Source organism: Barbatula barbatula, assembly GCF_947034865.1.
Source record: "Barbatula barbatula genome assembly, chromosome: 10".
Lineage (NCBI taxonomy): Eukaryota > Metazoa > Chordata > Actinopteri > Cypriniformes > Nemacheilidae > Barbatula > Barbatula barbatula.
Genome location: NC_136773.1, coordinates 3,684,904 through 3,706,415, shown reverse-complemented (window position 1 = coordinate 3,706,415; position 21,512 = coordinate 3,684,904). Strand labels below are relative to the sequence as shown.

At 39.2% G+C, this 21,512-nt stretch overlaps 1 protein-coding gene across 1 annotated transcript in view; it reads right to left on the bottom strand.

Annotated features, from left to right (window-relative positions):
* cntn5 (contactin 5) overlaps positions 1–21,512 on the bottom strand; it is a gene marked incomplete at its 5' end in the record, with an annotated part of 94,206 nt that overhangs the window by 32,096 nt on the left and 40,598 nt on the right. Inside the window, 4 exons of the mRNA XM_079465335.1 lie at positions 6,839–6,983; positions 10,900–11,029; positions 12,123–12,259; positions 19,422–19,603. Coding sequence (XP_079321461.1) covers positions 6,839–6,983; positions 10,900–11,029; positions 12,123–12,259; positions 19,422–19,603 — 594 coding nt within the window. The remainder of the gene's footprint in view (positions 1–6,838; positions 6,984–10,899; positions 11,030–12,122; positions 12,260–19,421; positions 19,604–21,512) is intronic.

Below are 21,512 nucleotides of genomic sequence, written 5' to 3'. Positions count from 1 at the left end.
ACCTTTTTTGGCGTATAGTTGAGATTTTTCAAAATAATATATTCCCCATCGACATTCATAATTCCTCCACAGATGTTTTTTTAACCCGTGCTTTGATTGGCAGAAGTATGACGATGAATATTTACAAAGCAATCATTTTATTAAGATTCAATTTCTGCCTTAAACTAACAGTCGTGAAGAAAGGAAGCCGTCTGTTTAATTTCCCTCTTATTAATTTGCCTGGTGATGTTTGGCTTTCATATTTACTGCCTAGAGATCCTGATCCGGCAGTCGCTGATGAGAATTGACAGACAGAAACTCACAATGCCGTGACAAAGTGTAACCCGTACATGTAAAATTCATAAGGAGACATCAAGCCGGCAGACGTTTTCTCAAGTAGCGCGGAGACCGGCACTTGCCAAGGACGCAGAAGCAAGGTAGACCGTGCGGTGAAGACCGGTGGGTACCAGCAATGCATGAACAATCCTCGCACAAGGTCACACATTAGAAATATTTCAGACCATTTAGTGCAGTCCTCACTCCAACAAACAAATATGAGAAACACAAGCATGTATGCTGTACAACATTGACGAACTTGGAGAACAACAGAAAATGACGTTAAAGAACGTATTCACTTGCTTGTTGACTGATGTATAGTTTTCCAGGCTGGTTTCTTTCCATGTTTCTGTGTGAAAAGACAGAGTGGTTGCCGATACTTTCGACCTAATGGGATTAATGCTTTCATTTCGAATACAAAACCCTTGAACATTAGTGGAAATCCATGTTAATTACAAACCTTCATTAACTCGCCACAGCTGTCAATGTCAGATAAACGCAGGGCAGCTTCGATCCCGCCCAGGGGTCTTACACAACTGAACTTCTCTCCATCTAGAGACGCCTTTCTGGACAGCTAATGTCAGAAAATCCTTCTACTAAACAGCCAGTGTCCGGAGCGGAGTGCAAATTTAATTTAGTTTGTTTCGGCAAACGTTGACTAAAATTCCATTTAAACTATTCAGCCGAAGTCGAAAATGAACAAATCAATTGTCACCAAAAAATGCAGTGCACTGGTTCAATAAGCAAAACTGCTAATGAGATTTTTAGCATGATCATTTATTGTAAACGGTATCTCGATGCACGTCTCCGTTTAACAGTATTAGTTACGTTGACAAAATCGGATTATTACTGGTGTTTTCAGTACATTTTTGGTATTACTAGGTGATCTGATTGAAATTGTCATAACTGAAGCAATAAAATAAAAATCTTTTTCACTTTTTAAGTTGTTCAAAACTGACCATGATATAGAGAGCTTTCATATTTTAATGCTTGTTTTACGCGTGATAGGAGGTGAAGACTTCATTAGAGGTTGAGAGAATAAAGACTTGTTACTTATCAGAAAAGATATATTAAAATAATACCTTTTCCCTGTAAAATTCTGGTCTAAATTCCATTTTCAAACAAAAGCTTTACGGGGTAGGCCTATCGCAGAGATGACGTATTACCCGCGAGAAGCGAGTTAGCATTTTAGCACTTCCGTTTCCATCGCCCCAAACTCAAAATTTTTGAACGTTTTTTTGGTCAAAATGAGTTTAGCAAAACCTCTAAATATTGTAAGATTTTAACTTTTTGCGATTGTATTTCGGCCTTCAAAGTAACAAATGTTATGTTCATTTGAAAAGATTATATTGACAGACAAAACGTTTAACTGTGATAAACCTTTGTTAATCACATATCTTATTTGAGAAAAGTGCATAGGTTTTTGGCATCCGGGAACCAGTGTGGCGCTAACCTTCGAGTTGTCCTACAAACATGCGTCATCTCTGCGGTACTCTATTTTGTCATGATTTTAAGAAATGAACTTTCATTATTGCAAGACTTCCATTATGACTGTAAGAACGATTGTGGATTATTTTATGACATTATTTGACTTTACCCCACATAAGGATAAGCATGTAAAGTTAGCTACAATTTTATGTTTCAGACAGAGATGGCCAACGTTACAGATTGCATCTTTCATTGCACATGACTATAAAATAAAAAAACACTCTCCCACATTGTAAAATGTCCTTTTACTCCGAGACGAAGATGTAGCATCACAAAAAGCATAGAAAAGGCAACAGGCAAATAAAGAAGTATATCTGCCCTTGTAATGTCACAAAAGAAGAAAATGCAATAAATTGCTCGGCTCTGACAAATTTGCCGCACGATATATCAGCTCACGCAAGCTCGAAGTCCATTCATCACCTTGTTACCTGAAGAACGAAGCATTCTGGGGCTGGTCAAGTCTCTCATCTATCAGTAGTCACTATCTATAAACAAACATCTATCATGCAGCAGACAGCATCATTCCAAATGTGATGAGAGCACCGCTTTAAAAGCGATTCCATCTCACGAACCACTGCTCTGACCTCAAGAGCTCTTTCTTGTAAATCTACTATATCTCTTACAGCGGGCGTGTAGCTTTGGGAAGGGCAAACAGCATCTGAATGCTGGTTACACCATTGCTTTTGAATTATTGATTCGAGAGAATGGAACTATAGCTTGATAAGCAGTAGGAAGTGAGGAAGGGTGTCAAGGTGAGAACAGGCTTTGTGCTGCGTCTGGACATTTTTAGCGTCGCTCGGCGGTCCGGGCCGAGACCGGGGCGGTTGCGCGTTATGGCCGGTCTGGGGCCGTTGGGCTAGCGAAGTCATTTTGCAAGACAATTTTAAAAGAGCACAAATCCCAGTGGCTATTTCTCAGAATAAATTGCCTGCTTTGCAACAGCACCACCGTCAGCAAAAAGAGCCAGTAAATAATTCCACGATGTCCACTTGCAACCCAGCCCGGCCTTTGATAAATATGCGGCGAACTGGGGACTCTGGGTCTCTGGTACCTGTTAGTTGAGGTGTGTGTGTCCGTATGTGTGTAAGGCAAGGTTTTTATTAATAAGCACAGCAGTATATTCGTGTTTTTCCGGTGGTTGTATCCTTTACAGCTTTTTTAAGAACAGAAGTTAGGTCTTGGTGACCTTGTTTTTACCCCAGCAGGAGTGAGTTGCTTATAATTACAAAATGAGGGTGATCATGGAAAGGTTATGATTTAGAGCACAATTATACCGGCTAAAATGTCAGCAACGGGTTTGAACATGCATATTCACTTTGAATTTTAAAAGAATGTCTAAAAACTACGAGAGTAAAACTGGACTCAGCACATGCCCAGGCTTGTTTTTTGAGGGAAAACAAACTATAAATAAATAAATGACAATGTAAATGTTGACATTATTTTCGTGACATCAAAAATTGTTCTTTAGTTTGATTATATAAAATCTAATTCACTTAATTATTTAAATGATTTAATTCAGTAGCTTAGTGTCATGGCTATGGGATTGGAATAGAATTGAACACTATTAACAATATAATGAAAATGCATGTCCACATGTGTTGTTTCCTGTCAGTTAAAAAGACAGCAGCCTATACGGGGGAGCAGGAATATTTTCGCAGTATTAAAGCATTGCCATTGTGACTTTGTGAACACTATAAAAAAATCACCAATTTAAGCTGCCTTCAATTTTTAAGTGAAATAACATTAGCTTCATGGGTCAATTAATTTTACGTTATTATATTGAAACTAGATTTTTAAGTCAGTTCAGTATAGTTTATGTTTAATTTCCTCATAAAGCTTACTTAAAAAAGGAATTACACTGATTATACTAAATTCAACTAAGTTAGTTTTTTTCAGTTTATACAGTAGGTTATGTGCGAGTGACTTGTTCGGTTGCAGTTAAATGTGATATTATCTTTTTTCTCACGATAAGTCTCTTAATGGAACAGTTCATTGTGGCACAAATGTTCCTAAAACGAAACGCTAGCAGGTTATGAAGCGTTCGGCGTTCTTCTCTACCTTATAAAGTTTTCAGCTTCATTACACTCTTGGCAGAAGTATGAGCACACATTCAGTGCCAATGGTGCAAGATGTTCACAAGCGAGCGAGGTGCGATACCGAGACACAGAAAAAGACGAAAGGTGTTTTAGATTTGAATGACATGTTATGCATGTGCACACCTGCTTCAAACACAAAAACCCGCTTAGGCAAACAATAGCCATCATGTGAAGTCGACATCATAATCATTGTATGACATCATCACATGAATAGCGAAAAGTTCAAATACGCAGTGTAATAATAGGAACTATTCTACAGTAAACCTTATTTGCGTTGAAACATTTCGAATGATTGTTTTTTGACTGTGTTGACAATGCATATGTAGCAGGGTGACGCAGGGCCCTGGTGGCTCATTGGCCGAGGTCATGGGGATTGGTGAGCCAATCAGAGCACTGGTCACCGCGTTTGCTAGAATTTGATAGTCTTATTTAATTAACTCTGCATATAGTAATTTATTGTGTGTCTGATATTTGACCTGTGTTTTGAATTCCATAACCTTTTATGTTTTACTTATAGTCATTTTTTCTTGTACAGCTGCTTTGTAACAATGAAAATTGTAAAAAGCGCTATATAAATAAAGCTGACTTGACTAAAAGACTGGTGTTGTAGTATCGGGAAAGCGTCATTTACGGGGACCGCCCCTTTCTGCAGGGCAACAGTGTTGTGAATGAGTGGATGGGTTTAACGGATTGATGTTCGGGCTGCTGTGCATTGCAGGGCTTCTAAACAGTGGCACTCGTATGTGATTAGGAGTGACGTTATTTAGGATGACTCTGTGACTTGTTCACGGTCCAAGGGTTTCAGCACTTGGAGTTCTGTTGCGGGAGACGAGAAAACGCGTTGATATGATTATACTGCTGCTTTGCCCAGGCGTCATTTCGACGATTTGAATATGTTTATTTAAAAGACGCTTGCTACGCATTTTATGCCTGTTTCGTTCCCTCGCTCGGGAAGTCTGCAGCCGAGAGCAAGTTTGCTGTTCTCGGCAGCGTGGCATATTGCCTGTTGTCATTTTCCCTTTTTTTTTGTTTGATTATTGATTTGTGTATTTATTTTCTGGTTGTCTACATCTGTATTCTTTGGTTTATGTCTGCATGCCCTAGTTCCACTCCTTCCGCGGGTTTGCCAACGAAAGCGCGAATTACCCGAAGTTTGGTGATTTAAAAGGAGTGCGGAATCTCATTGTTACAAATACACTTTTGTCTAAACTATCTTGTGCTTACTGGTTTGTGTCTTTTATTTCTTTTATTTCTTTCTGTAAGTTGAGTTGTATTTTGTTTATTACAATTGAGTTAATCTGTATCGGTGTGGAGAGACGCTGGCCGGTGGTGAATGTTCCCTAATCACGTTGTGTGAAATATTGCCGTGGTCTACGAGAGGTGTGTATTGAGTGGGGTGTAAAGAACTAGCGGCCCCTGCTGGCATTCTCTCTCCAGCCGATCTTATGTAATGTTTGTTTCATTGTTTCGATCTTAGTCAGGTTTGCTTTTTAGACCTGGAGTAATTGATTTGTGTTTATTGTAATAAATGATTATATTTTTCTATGTAAATTCTCTCTATTCATTACTTGCTCACTCCACTACGACCACGAACCTGTGTGCTTATTGTTGTTTTCCCGGCATGTACCGGGTGGCGTAGTCGAGCAATTCTATACATAAATCTCTTGTGGTAGCATAGCGACACCCTTGCTAAGAGCTCTCCTTGCCACACATATATTTGATAGCGAGTAAATGACGGGTTTGGGCACCGAAAGCTTTTAGTGAAAATAAAATTTTAATCTATTGTACCACGGGAAATCATCGATACATGCCACCTGTTTATGTAAACCACTCTTGATCTTATTTGTTCGTACAGAAAAAAGTCTGCGGCTGAGAGTCTGCTCTTAATAATGACTCGTAGCCGACGGCGCTCGACGGGAGATCTGTCGCTCCTGATGATTGACAGATTGACTCCATCAAGAATCTGGTCAGCAGCTAGAGCTCATTTTTAAAAAGATGCACGAAAGAATGGCTATAAAGGTTGAGTTATCGGCAAACAGGGCCTGGAATATCTCGAGGAATATCTATATTTGAATGCTAATGAGCTCTACCAGGTAACATGTACAAGACCGAACGAAAAAGCACATGGTAAATGAACTAGCTTGGTTAAACCCTTCTGTCTGCTCTAATACCTGTATTTAAAAATATCTTCCTATCACCTTTGAAATCTACTTCTTACAGTTTAAAAAGGGCAAGAGAGTGTAATGTCCTTTATAAAGCCGAAGGTAGAATAAAAGACAAGGGTGCATTTAAATTCAGGAAACAAGTGGATATCGTGTCAAGTGCAACTGAAGGTTGGCTTGGCAACATCTTAAAGGTCCCTTAAGTCAAGTTTTCCATGAATAGCTTTATTAACTTAATTTATATAAATAAATAAAATAAGAGTGTTTATACGCATATGTACAATACTGAGACTGCAGTATAGAAAGCTTTGTGTGTCGCTGTGTTGAGATCACATGACCAGCTAGAAAAAGGACTAATGAGTTACACCAACAGTTTTCAGACCCTTACGTAGTTGTTAGCATAATAAAACATACAGTATATTCACACATATGCATACACAACAATAATAATAAGACCTAAAAACATAATAAGCATCAATCACAATGCAACCTTGCAGCGCAAACCAGCCTCCTCACTGTGAGCGCAAACAAACCTGTCACGACAACAGAACGCAACCCAGCGTGAGACCCACAATCAGTGGACAACATCGATTAAAGCTCCCGTCCACACAGATTCATGTAAATCTATGAGCATTTTTAATTGGAATCCAATAAAAACACAGACCCCTACGATCGGCCTGTCACCGCTTCACAGAGAAACCTGATAATTGTTGCACTTTCATGCCAAACACGTAAGGTCAGAGAGGTCGCGATGCCTCTGCTGGGGCAGAGACTCACCTTCGGCTTGGTTGGACTCTCCTGTCGTTTTTCTTCCATGTTATTCTTGGTTTGGGTGACGCACGCGGCCGGCACTCCAGAGAGACGTCTCTTCCTACGGTGGAGATGAGTCGGACAGGATTGGCGCTGAACATGGGTGCTGACGCTGTTTAGAAATACACACACATGTTGCCAGCATGAGACTAGAAAACAAAACCACGGTACAAAATATAACCACAGTACAAAATTTTCACACTCGATCACTTAATGTAATTTAGCTAGCTAGCTAGATTGCTAACTCTTGACATACTGTCGACACCACGTGACACCGTTTGTCTTGGCCCACGACAGAAGCAGAAGAATAAAAAGAGGGCTTTATTAATAAAATAAGTGTTGTGTCTTCAGAGCAGGTGATATGTGATACACCGAAGACAGATTTTAAGGATAAAAGAATGACGGCACTGCAGTCGCTGTGAGTGACGTGTCCATTATTATTAGCTTTATTGTTATGCACGATTGTCCACCAGAAGTAAAACGTTCCCAGGCTAAAGCGAAAAAAAATTCAGCACTTGACAAGCACATTTGAAGATAATTACTCTTAAATGTCTCATCTGTCTGCAGGGAGGCTCTTGAGAGCAGAATGCATTAGCAGATTTTACAGTTTATATACAGTTGGGAGAAGTCACTTGACCGATCAACAACTGCTTTTATGTTTTGTGATGGTTGTTCGTGAGTCCCTTGTTTGAACTAAGCTATTTATCTGCCCACTGGACTTCAAAATCCTCAAGTCCTCCACACAGTTATTCGGTTGTCCATATAAATCTGCACAGCATTAATGTGTAATTTTTTGGAAGGATCTATTGACAGAAAGAAAATACAATATACATAGTGTATGTCTCCAGACGTGGTTAAAGATCTTAAATAATGAAGTGTTTATTACCTTGGAATGAGCTATTTCTATCTACATACACCCCGGGCCCCCTTACATGGAATTCGCCATGTTGTTTCTACAGTAGCCCTAAATGGACAAGCTGCTCTACAGAGCGCGTTTCGTAAATAGGTTATCTCCTTCGACAAAGTGAAAAGGTGACCACATCTTTGTCCGGTGTCAGCCACCAAAGCGCTTCGAAAAGGAGGGGTGGGATGAGCCGTTGGATGCAATTCCCAACCTCACCACTAGATGCCGCTACATTTCATACACTGAAACCTTAACTTCTGAGCTGTTCTTAGTAATTGAGTAATTATTCTCTATTGTGGACATTATGTGAAATAGCTTATCCATTGCAGGACTGTGTTAAAAACGAATCAAATAAATATGCACGGCAAGCATTTTTTTTATATTCGCAAGTTGAAGGCACACAGACATACAGTTACTAAAATATCATTATTATGAGCCAATTTTCTCTCATGGGTTTAGCATCTTTTGCTCTTCATTTTGTGGCACTAACACCAAGGACTTTTTGTGTGTTTCTTGGCATGTGAAAATGAGAGAAATATTAAAACTCTCCAGTGTGTCTATTTTATTCAAACGAAATTGCTAATAGCCTAATAATTATCATTTCTGAACTTGCAAGAATGGACGTTTGCCTCCAAATGACTTTGCTTCGATATACTGTAAGGACGTTTTAATAAGCCTTTGAATGTTGCCTGTTCTGCAATATATTGATGTTCATGCGCATGCTGTATATACAAGACATCACAAAAGCCCTGTGCTTTTTTACGACACATTCTCCTGTGGCTGAAGATGATATTGTGTGAGTGTGATGATGTTCCACGGAGCAGAACTAAACACATGCAGGCTAAAAGTGATGATGTCTGCAGAGCTGGTGGAGTCTACTGGGGCCTGTAGTTACACGCTGACGGGTCTCGCCAGCAGTGGTTAGTCAAAGGTTGAACCATGTTTTTTACGGGTGACATTAGAAAAGATGCCATTTTAATCTCAGCAATTGCCAAAGGGCTTCTATTCACACCATCTCGGCACAAGCTGAGACTCAGTGATCAACATTTGTTTGGGGTGGGCATGGAAAAGTGTGATTTTGTGGTAAAAGATCCGCCGCAGATTGCTTATGGGCGTCTGAATATATGTTTTAAACCAAGTTTTGACATGCGTCTCTTACAGTGGATACTAAGAGGTGTTTTGCATCGATGGTTCACCGAGTGCAGCCCACTTCAGTGCCCTCAAGGGTCTGAGCGACACAACTGTGCCACAAATTGCAGGCCATGCCGGACCCTGACTCACCCTGCAGCTGTGTCTCATGTGAATGAGGGCTGCTTTTTGCTGTGTACTATGTCACTGCAATATGCGATCGTGATTATAACAGAATAAACCAAGTCACAGAGGACAGCTCTCCCCACCGGCGTAGAGCAACTTGGGAATGTGAAACAAATACATAAAAACGGGACTGTCAGTGCAGGACCAGTAAAGGGAAATATTTAGTGACTTACAGCTCCGGGGAAATTGCATGAATCCCACATTTAATACTGTAACAGTAATCAAAGCTAAAGGCGGTCCAGCAAAATACTTAGTGTGTGACTTTTTTGGACAGGCCTTTTCTGTATATTATATTCTTTTCATAAATAATATATCTAAAATGATACATCTTAATATATTTGTTTTTGCATTTATGTTATTTATAATATCATTTATTATTTTGTTAAATTATTTCAATTATACATTTATGTGATATACAGCCAAAGAAAAAATAAGAGACAAATGGTCATGTTATAAGCATTTCTACTGTAAATGTGTTGTGGCCCTTCCAGTCCAGTGTTTGTTGAATTTCAGAGCATCTTTTCTTTTAATATCACTGCAGTTTTCCTTTTCTGCAAATAAATGAATACAGCAACTATATTTTTTTTCGAAATTTGGGAGAAATATTGTACATACATCCATGTATTTTTCCTTTTCCTTCTTAAATTGAGCCATGAGGCTTTCAAGTCAACACGAATACCGTCAAAAGAGTTCATGTTCAGACTAACCGACAAACAAGACCATAATGAGGGATGTCAAATCTGAATGACCCACAGGAAAGCGACGGCAGGGCGACCACATGCATCTTGGAATTTGCAGAAGAATCAAAGCTGACAAGGAGAAAATGAGGGCGTCCCGCAATCCCAGTGTGCATCTCTTTTGTCTGGTCCTAGATGTCCAGAGACGCAGAGCGTTGGTGCTTTTCATAAGCGATTGCTACATGTTTTTGTTCTCATTACACTGTGACAGACGAACAAACCAAATCCGAGCCAACTAACTTCTTTCCCCTCAATGCTTTCATGTTTCTCTTCTTTTATCTTGCTTGCTTTCGTTTGCTTCTGTCCGCGGTGCTATGAGGTTGTTCGCGGCAGCTTTCTCTGTGTAAATCTTCAGTTTAGACATTCCTGACGGACGCCGAATTCAATATCACCCAAGTTTGTTTCCTTCCTCAAAAGTGCTGGCAGTGCTTTCAGATCCGTAAACAAAAAAGTGAAAATTGATTTGCAACGTGGCCGTTCTACGTTGTGGATCATTCATTGTGTTTAATTGAAATGCACCTGTCAATAACTGGCCTTCTCATTGAGAGACGCATTACCTGTGGGGTTAAATGGCCTTTTTACATTGTTTAACTTTCTCAATGCATCAGTAACTCATTTTGCTCACTTTTCAATTGCCTTGGCTGGCTATGAGTACAGATTTGTTTAAGCCATATTTAAACTGAATAGACATTTAGGTGTATTACTCATGTTCAATACTGCTCCGATACTGCATGATTTATTTTTACTAACACAATTCAATATTTTAACCTTAACTATTTGATAAGAATCTTATATATCTGTATATACATTATTTAGATAGAATAAAACACATTTACAGGAATATGTAAGAATTTGAATAATACATTTTGAATAAGAATTTGACTAGCATAACATTCACATTTCTGTCTCGCGCATTAGAATTCTATTGTTAATGCATTTCTGTAAACCTGATTTTCCTTGTTTTTTATTGTAGTGAGTTGACATGATTGTCTGTGATAATATATACGATGACTTACATTGAGCATGATTGGTATTGAACCCGGAAAACAGAACGTCAATGTAAATGCAGTTACCCAGTATTTTGAGCTCTGCGCTGGAGTAGACGCTTCCGTATTTGTTCTCGGCAACGCACTGGTACATCCCCGAATCCGCCTGCTGTAACCTGTGAATGATCAATTCCCCATTCACCATTTCCACTCTGCTCTGTGGGAAGACAAGAACCGCTTTACAAGCACATCCTCACCTGTCAGACTGCTGCTTTAATGTCTATTATACATCTGCCACAGCACTCCAGCATTTTCTAAGTACAGAGGGATGACACTTCTGTAATGTCCTTCTTAATGATATGTAATGCAATATAGACACATATTAACAATTAAGGCCCGTCGGTGCAAATGTGTTCATGGAAGTATTCCAGAGAGCTAAAGGTTTTGTCTAACTGTTAAGAGATTTAAGTGTGTGTGAAGAATCTCTCGAAGAGGAAGATGCCATTAGTTGCTTTTTTGTAACTAAGGAGAACACGTTAAGGTCTCGGTTATGCCCGAGTCTTAAGTTTATCTCAGGGTTTTGTTGTTAAATTACAGTGAACAAATAAAAATAGAAACAGGCAGAGACCCATGTGGACGTATGGTAAGAGTTTATAGCCACAAGAGGTATTGTGAATAGCTCATTGTGCCATTAATTTAACACGTTTTATGTATGTTTATGCATGAAATGTTTGAGCTTTGAAGATTTCAGGGTCATTTACTCAAGAATATGCTTTTCTGCATCAGTAAAATAATCATAACTACATAATATATACTGTATATAAGTTTATTGAGGTCTTTAAACAATATTGAAGGAGATCGTACTGTAGATTACATGTATATGCTGGGACTTTATGGACTGTTTTTTCTTTATTGTTTAGTATATACTATAACATTTACAGTATAATAATACCTCTTCCATTTTTAATATATGTTTTGTTAAAAAAACGAATAATCGCCTTCAGACCCTAAACTTTTGAATGGCGTTGCAGAGGGTTTAAATAAGTCTCAATCTGTCCTCCTTTCTCATTGTTGTTCCAGAAAAGCATTATGGGATTACATTCTCTGCGATGTTGCTTTACAATTTGTCCAAACAAAAGTATCTCGGAAACCTGCATAATTATACCACCAACCCTTGGGAAATTACAGTAGCTTTTGTGTGAGGAGTGATATATACATACAGTAGGGCATCTCAATAGGAATACAAGTCGAGTGGAAATAACAGTGTTATTAAAATGAGCCCATTTGTAATATTTGTGTTGTGTGTGTACCTGTGGGCTGAGCGGTTCTCCGTTGCGCATCCAGCGGTAGGTGGGCCTGGGTTTTCCTGCGGCTCTGCACTCCCACCGGAGCTGCTCTCCACTGTCCAGTTGAGTGTCATTTATCATACTGATCCACTGCGGCAGAGCTAGAGAGCACAGAGAAAAAACTCAACACATGCAAAAACTCGACAATCTCAGTCAGGACGCTTTTGTACTTGCTCTGCCATCTTTTTTACTGTCTTTACTGAGAAAAAGAAAATGTACAAGTTTAACACTGTAAAAACATGGTGCCATGTAGAACTAAAAGAGGTTCTTGGCTCGTAATCATAGTGGGAGTACTGAGGTACTACTTAGAACCGCTGAAGAACCATACAGGGATTTTTTATACGGAAGCGGTGCTATATACTGTAGTACCTCAGTCATCCCAAAGAACCTCTGAAGCACCAAGATTTGGTTCTATATTGCACTTAAAGAGGTTCCCCTATGATTACGAGCCAAGAACCACTTTAAGTGCTATATAGCACCATTACAGCAATTTTTAAACAAAAATCTGAGATGAACATACCTGAAGAAAGTTTTTAATTTGTGTACACTGTTGAAGTCTTTCCCTTACATTGAGGGAATTATCTGTCATTTACAAGAGAACGCTTAGGGGGCACTGTTACCGATCTTATGAAAGAGCACAGCATATTCGGATCCAAAAAAGAAAAATATATTTAAAAATACTTCTTGAAGAAACCTCCCCATGAATGAAGTGTATAGAGATTTTTGCGAAGGCTCTGTTCTTTCATCTGATATATGTGTTGCTCATACACTCTTAAAAAGGTGCTTCAAAAGGTTTTTGATGATACCATAGAAGAAGGATGTACTGTTACTCCCACAAATACAGTAAAAGATTTAGGCGTTATATTAGACAGCAACCTGTCATCTCAAATGTCACAAAAACAGCCTTTTTCCACCTAAGAAATGTTGCCAAATTACGAACTATTCTATGTGTTGCTGACGTAGAGAAGCTTATGCATTTATGACCTCAAGACTGCTGTAATGCTCTACTTAGTGTTTGTCCTGCATCATCAATAAACAAACTACAGTTAGTTCAGAACGCAGCTGCCAGAGTTCTAACCAGGTCCAGAAAATACCATCACATAACCCCAATGTTATCAACGCTTCACTGGCTACCCATTAAGTATCGTATTGACTTTAAAGTTCTTTTAATCACTTATAAAGCCTTAAAGGGTTTAGCCCCTACCTACCTAACAGAGCTTCTATCACACTACAACCCATCACGCTCTCTAAGATCTCAAAACGCAGGACTTTTGATAATACCTAGAATATCTAAATCCACCAAAGGGGGTCAAGCTTTTCGTCATACGTAGCAGATAAACTCTGGAATTTCCTTCTAGACGCTATTCGAGGATCAAACAGACTCGCCCAATTTAAATCTAGATTAAAGACACATCTTTTCAGCCAAGCATTCACTTAATGCAAAATATGCTAAATAAACCACCGGGAGACTGCTGACATTGGATATTATTTACTAGGTGTTTATATAATAAGTTAAAATATTCATGTGTTTTACCTTTTTTGTGTTTTTAATTTCCCCTGTAAAGCTGCTTTGGAACAATGCACATTGCGAAAACCGCTATATAAATAAAATTGAATTGAATTGAAATTGAAGAACATTTTGGTTCCATGAAGAATATTTAACATCTGAAGAAACAAAAGGTTCTTTGTGGCAGAAAAAAGTCAGATTATAAAAAAGTAAGAAAGAGATGGTTGAATGAATGATTCTTTGTGGAACCAAAAATGGTTCTATTGGCATAGCTGTGAAGAGTAATTTAGAGAGTAAATTAAATTTACCTAAAAAAACGTATGGAAATACATATTCTTGCGAAATACATATAGAATGTTTATTAAATATAACATTTTCAACGTAAAATAACATTTACATTTTCCAGTAACACTTTAAAATGTGTATGAATACCAAAGTGTGTCAGTGATATAACAAAACATCAAACCAAGTGACATAAAATAAAGTATTTCCAGAACCATCTCCTTGGGGTGATGGTACTTTTTACTGGTTTTAAAATGTTTGCAAATAAAAAATCAGTTCCATTATATTGTCCAAGAAACCCAATACATTATGATGGCCACTTTATTCACACTGCGACATGTGTTGCATGAGCCCTTGCTGTGGGGTGACCGACAAAAATGTATGACATTTCTCCAGCCCGCTCTGACTGAGATGCACACAACCATCTACTGCCATCCAGAGACTGACTGTGATTAACTCAATACATTACTGTCGCTCGCCTGTCCAATGATTCAACTACACCCCATCCCAAGATCATATAAGGGTCCGGAAGAAAAATAGGATCCAATAGGATTTACTATCTTGCACTTTGTGTTCTGTGCAGGTTTAAAAACACTTGAAATTCGTCGTCTCACAAGTTCTTCAATCTTTTAGAAATGGAATAAAAAATTTAAAGTCAGCACAAGACAAACAACCAACCTCAAAAGCCTCTATTAAATCCGAAGAAGTGGGAAGGCTTTGATGTTAATGACCGATAGTACATAGTAGTAGTTTTAGGGCAGTAAATCCTTTCTATAAACATCCAACCGTTGCTCCAGCTGAACCGACAAAATTTAGTTAAACATCACACGCAGTTGCAGTTTGTAGGCATCCTTTGTCACACTGTCCGTTTTGCTGAATGAATATGTATGAGAGAAACAGTGGGGAGTGTTTTCATTAAAAATGACAAGACTCAAAGTTGTGAAACCAGAGGACTTTTATTACCCACAATGCCCTGCACAAGAAAGTCTTTGCAATCCATCTGAGCGGAAACATACGCCGCTTTGACATTATTCCATAATAACTACAGATGGATGTTATTAGCGGTGCTGTTTATTATTTCCGATGTTTGAGGTTGGGGATTTCATCGAACCCTTGACTGTACAGTAAGTACAGTAACTCATTCATGATAAATTAAATCATGTGGCTTGTTGAGTAGAGGTGTGCAATTTATTCTTTCAGCAACGTGACTTCCAATTCGCTTCTGGCGGACGATAAAATGGGTGAAAATCCCATAAACTCACACTGGAGTAGAGACCCGAGGTATGTCTACACGACAATATATCAAAAAGGTTGGGCTTCTTTCACTGGGCCCCATAAGCAATTACACAGAACCATCTAGCAACCGCATAGCAACACCATTGCAAGCTGACACAACACCTTGACAATCTAGTATTAGCATATACTGGATCTATCCGGTATACTCATTCAAAGCATAATGCGCTCCTTTCAGTTCAGAGTTTGCATCACTGGTCACCCTACGTTCACAACATCATGTCAATGGCCAGAAAGATAATAATTGATATCACTCCCAGTGAGATTTTTAAGTGGTTTGTGTAATTTACAAAGCATCTCGTGACCGTTTCAGGAGGGTGGGCGAAACAGGAAAACGGAGGTGGGAGGAAAGAAGAGGTGGAGGTAACCTCTGGCAAAGGCACGGACTCCTTGAGTTACAGCTCTTGGACATGGTAATAAAACTAATCGCCTCCCTCCATCCACACCACCATCCCTCACCGCAGACCCTCGGCCAACATAATAACGGTGGGCAGCAGCCTTGAGAAGGATGCGCTCCCCTGCCCATTGGCGCACCCCCTTGCCGCTCGTCGCTCACCCGGGTCATGCACGTGACGCATAATTCAAGCAGGTCGCGACGCACGGCTAACTTGATCTGGGATCGAACCCTACTGTGGGTGAGCCTTCAGAGGCTTTCGGAGAGAATTGGTCGTATGCAAATTATATGAGCAGATGTGTGCCTGGAATACTGTTAGCAGGTGATGGCTGAATGTCTAGTGCCCAGGGCATTCTGAAGTGAAGTGTGATCGCGGGTAACAGATCTATGCGTCATTAACAGGAAGACACATTTTTAAATAGAGAACACAATGGGGTGGTATTTGTAGACAGCGTCAAATGGGGTTGACTGGAGTATCTTTGACTTAAGTGACGATGGGTGATAAAAGGAAACAATGGAGGAAAGCCCTAATATGGAGATTATTTTAATACAAATTTTCAATTTCCACGCTAAATCATTTTCTGCTGTTTTTTAAACAAGACCTGAATGAAACATGCACCATGTCATTTCAATTTTAATGTATCATTAAAAATACAAACTCTTTCTTAGATTTTTTCAATAAATGAAATTATAAATAAATGCAGAATATTTCGTGTCGGCCTCACAATTTCACAGATAGCATCCATAGGTTTTGTTATGAAGTCTTGACAGGTGACTGTGAGTTGACCAATGAAATCGGCTATGGGGCTGCGTTTGTGTTTAAAATGGCTCCTACTGAAGAGTCGTTTCTCTTTAATTGAATCGTTTCCAACATTCGCAACGACTCTCGATTCCCAATGCCTCACAATACAGGAAACTGTTCTTTTTGGAATCGATTCCCAGCCCAAGCCGCAAAAAGCATTTTTTCAAACAAGTAATGCTCTACTCGTGATATTTAAAGCTATTATGTTTCTAAATCAAGTTGCCAAATGGGACCATCCACAGAAATTATAAAGTGAACAACATGGTAAAGCAACATGGGCACAAATTAAAAAGAATTCTGGAGGGATATTCGTCCGCAGATTAGTTCCTTAGCACGAAACGTGGTTTTAATAAAATCCAAAAGAGTTGATGTTGAGTGACCGTTATGTACTATGTTTATAACCGAGAGTTCGCTTTTTATTTCTGGCTATTGAATTTGTTGTGTTCATTTGTGAAGGGTTTCTTGATGTACAATACGTGTAAGCATCATAAACCTTTGTTGATACTATACATTTCCTATGGGCTTCTTGTCGAGGGAACCAGCGTACAAAACATGTTATCCCTGCGGCACTCGATTGCAGTTTTAATGATTATATATGCAAATGAGCTATGTTATGATTGGTTGACTTTCACACACTACGGTACATTTATTACAGCTTCATTAAATACGAAGAGCACGTTTTACATTATTTACATTCAATTAATGAAAGATTACAAACGTTATTTTTACCGTGCATGAGGAGTGCACAGGAATCCAATTTTGATTTTATGTTAACTTAATGTAACTTTGGCCTTAACATCACATTTTAAAGCAATTCAGACTGACAGTTCTCCCTTTATAATACTGGCCAAGTACTGCACACTTAGACAGAAAGCCCCGTCTGACTGACACGCAAGGGGATTTACAACATTTCAGGACGCATAAAGAGCGACAGCTCATTTAATCTCTCGTAAGTCCCAAAAAGCTGATGAAGAAATCACAAAGGAAGACAATTGTGTCTGGACATCGTCGTGATGGGGAAGAAAAACAGCTGTTGTTTTCAGGCTTTGTTCAGCCAGACAATGTGGTGAATCACCGGTCCCTATGACAGTCATAAACCTCCTAAATCCAGTTTTTTGTATAAAATCATGGGGACACTACATTCATCTTGTGCCCCGCTGATACACTTACTTTTATGGCACAGGACACTTTATCTAAGTCAGAACCTCTATCGAACGGATCAAGAGAGGAGTCTGGAAGAGATGAATGGATATCTCAAACTTCTGAATCAGGCCCGTATCAAAGCCACGGAGGGAAAGGGAAAATATCTGGGTCAAAAAATATGCATTTCTATAGCACTACAAAAATGACTTTCGTACTTAGTCTTTCCCAGTAAAAAAGTCTAAACGTTCTTGAATCACAAAGTATTTTCTTGATGGGCGAACTGACTTAAGAAAATAAGTCTTGTTTTTAGTAAAAAAATTAAACCTTAATTCAAGATAATTTTTCTTACCCCATTGGCAGATTTGTTTGCTTGTTTTAACCACAAATTCACTAAAATTTCATATTTTTGGACTAAAAACAAGACTTATTTTCTCAGGTCAATGTGCTCATCAAGAAAATACTTCTTGATTCAAGAATGTTTTGACATTTTTACTGGAAATAAGAAAGAAAAGATAAAGTCATTTTTGCAGTGTACGGCAAAAGCCAAAATAATGATAAAACAGTCCGTACGATTTTATTGGACAAAAGTCTTCTAAAGATGCCGCCATTTTGTCTTGTGAAACTTTGACGAATACTGGCTGTCTCTGCTTAAAATGTATATGTTGTGTCATAAAGGCCAGTCAAAATAATGCCAGAAAAGAAAGAGAGAGCATCCCCAGTGGAACAATGGACTCTATGCCTGTGTGGCTTCCGCGTTCCACAGGAAGAACCCGCGGCAGTATCCACTGCTGTGTGCCGCAATGTACAGCATCTGCTAAATTAAACAATTTTCTAATTTTTCCAATTCTCTCTTTAAGTTCCCAACCGGAAACTGCCATGAGTTCTTCCTGTGATGTCACGCATGCCAAAAAACAATCAGATTTTCCAAGAAACAATCAGATACAGACCCAACGGATTCTATTTCCTCACTACTGCGACCCATTGCTTTCAAGTCTTTTATATCATAAACTCTTACACAACTGCATGCTTACATTTATCTGTAGAATATGTCAGTAATGCTTGCCCTGAAAGTTGATAGCTGAAATGAAGCTGGGGCGTTGTGGGGCGATGCTATGTGGTTGTTAGGGGTTACAAATAAACCCACCACACGTCTCTATTATATCCTGTTGTCTAGATACGGCTCAGGTTTCTTTGAAATAAATCAACAGTTATTTTTGTAGAAAAAAATTGCACACCTCAACAAACCCCACAATTCCAGATATTATCCATGTCTCTAGTCCAAACAGTGCCAAATAAGATACAAGGTGAGATTTGTTCAAAGGAAACATCCCAAAACAAGTTTATTCCCTACCCAAGAGGATCTTCTTAAACAAAAGGATACATTTGTGAGTAATACGATTTATAAGTCAAGCTTTTTTAGTAGTGTTTAAAAAAACATAATACTTGACTGGACGGCACTCAGTCTTAACTTGGAATCTCATAGGTCAACGACTAGTCACGAGACACTCGAGAAGTTATGAACTTCACAAGTAAATGTATCTTGATTTATGAATGTTTACATTTTTGAACTGTAAAATGAGATAGAAATGGGAAGAAATCTATTTTTTGTAGTGCCAACAGGTAATTCAATGTTTGTTAAACGTTGGCTTAACCAGTGACATGAGCATCGGGGGCTAACTGTTTAACATACTGAATGTGAAGTGTACACATTTCAGATGCAAAGACCCCCTCACACAAAAAACATGAATTTCACATGTACTAAAACAGGTGAAATGTGGTTTTGGAACATTTTTGTGTCAATTCCATGTGTTTTTTATGTAAATATAGACTCTCCATACTCACTATAGACCTGCAGATGTCCTCTGTAGGCTGTGCCTCCTTTCGTGTTTTCAGCTTTACACTCATAACTCCCAGAATCATCCAGCTGGATGTTGGGGATCTCAAGAACCGCCTGTGATTTGCGCAGGCGTGCTTTCTTCGGGATGTTCCCACTCATCTTCCTCCAGGTGATCGTGGGGACAGGACTGAAAAAGCATTCAAAGATTCAAAGAAACAAAGTTCAAATATGGTGCAAAGACAACATACACTATGAATGTGTATAAATCGAAGGGTTTGAACCCACGATCTTTGGTTGCGAGTGCCATGCTAGTTATCTCGCGGGAAAGCAGTAAAATAACGCATTTCACCTTTTAAACACACACACACCTTATCTGAAAGCAATTCCTTCTATCTCCGTGCCCCAAAAAACGTGTAGGCGCCCATCCGCACTAATTTGTAAAACTGATACCGCAGGTTTTTTCAAAAGTACACAGAGGACAATCTGATATGCCTCGTCCGCTGTAAGTGGCTGTGTACTGAGTAACACAATAAACGTCCGGATAGCTGTGCAGATAAGCAGTATTTGTACACCGCCATCCATCCCTATTTGTGGCTGCAGCGGGCGTGTGATATGACCTGCTAGGTGCGCCGCCCGCCAGCAGATAACCCGCTCTATCAGACATGATCAGCGCTGCTCCAGAGTGACAGCTCCATTTCACAGCTTTCCAACGGTGGAAACGAGATGCGATGGAAAACCCCAGCGCTGCCATCAATCAACCGCCGGCCCCCATGATAAAAACGTCACGTTTCTGAGGTCTCATCTCCCTCTGCGCTCCTTTAAATCTTCCTGGGACGTTTATGCGCACAGGATGAAGTTTCTCCGAGCTGCCAGGTTACATTATGATGGGTGCGTGATAAAGCCAGAAGGGTCGTTTGGGTTAGAGAACAAACATTAGCGTGTTTGAGAGGGTAGGATAACTTGAGCCATCTGCTGTGATTTCTACCGATGTAAACAGTGCTTTAGAGGTCAGCTGTTATGGCGGACGTGGATCAGATTTGCATATGTCAGTTGATGATTTATAAAAACCAAGAGTTGCGAGTCATTATGCTTGTCAGTACAGCATTTCCGACTTGTTAAAATATGTGATATAGTAATGGGTATGATGTGAAACATATGCTTGATGGTTGCGATGTGTGCGTATGCCCAGCCTACACAGAGGTCAAGTATAATACGTAGTGGTTGTGCCTAATAACATTTCATTCGATGCTTTTAGTTTTTGTGTTGTGTTTGCAATATAGCAAGGCCTCCAATGCATTTTTCTGAATTAAAAAGCTCATTTCATTAAGTTCATTAAACGGCTTCGAGTGACCTTGAAAATTCTAAAACAGTCGCAACTTGATAAAGTCACGGCCAGCAGTGAAATACAAAAAAGCAACGAATCATATATAAACATACGTTTTTATGTTTAATGTGGCTTTCAATGAAGGCATTAAAAGGAAAAACATGAAAATCTGTTCATCATTTATTTACCCTTCTGCAGAACACAAAACATTTATTTTGAAGAACGTTGATAACCAGACAACATTGACCCGTGTTGACTTCGCATGGACATAAGAATCCCTAAACTTTTCTCATTTTGTGTTCAACAGTGACATGATTTTTATTTATCCCTTTTATTTAACCACTTGAAAATGACATGAAAATATCTGTGCCTTATTTCCTAAATAGTGTGAGAACCTCACAGAAAGGTTACACCTTTAGCAGAATGTCAGAGAGCATGAAAGCAGACCCCTCTTGTAGTCCGGGTAACATTTTCGGCTCCAGACGCATTGGCCATTATGAGCTGGCAGTATGCCTTTGAAACTGCCCACTGCAATGCCGAGTATGAAAAGCATCCCTGCAGACAGCCTGCACTATTGACAATAAACGCTCCGGCATATTCCATTCACACAAAAGACAAGTCCTTATTCTCTCCGACTGTTAGCTTGTCATACACACTGAGTGACAGCGTGAGACCAAAAGCAATTCTTGCTTCAATTTACTTCATTATAAAGAGTGGCATTTTCTAATAACTCGCCCTGATAAATTATTTATTTGCGAATAAATTGAGGACG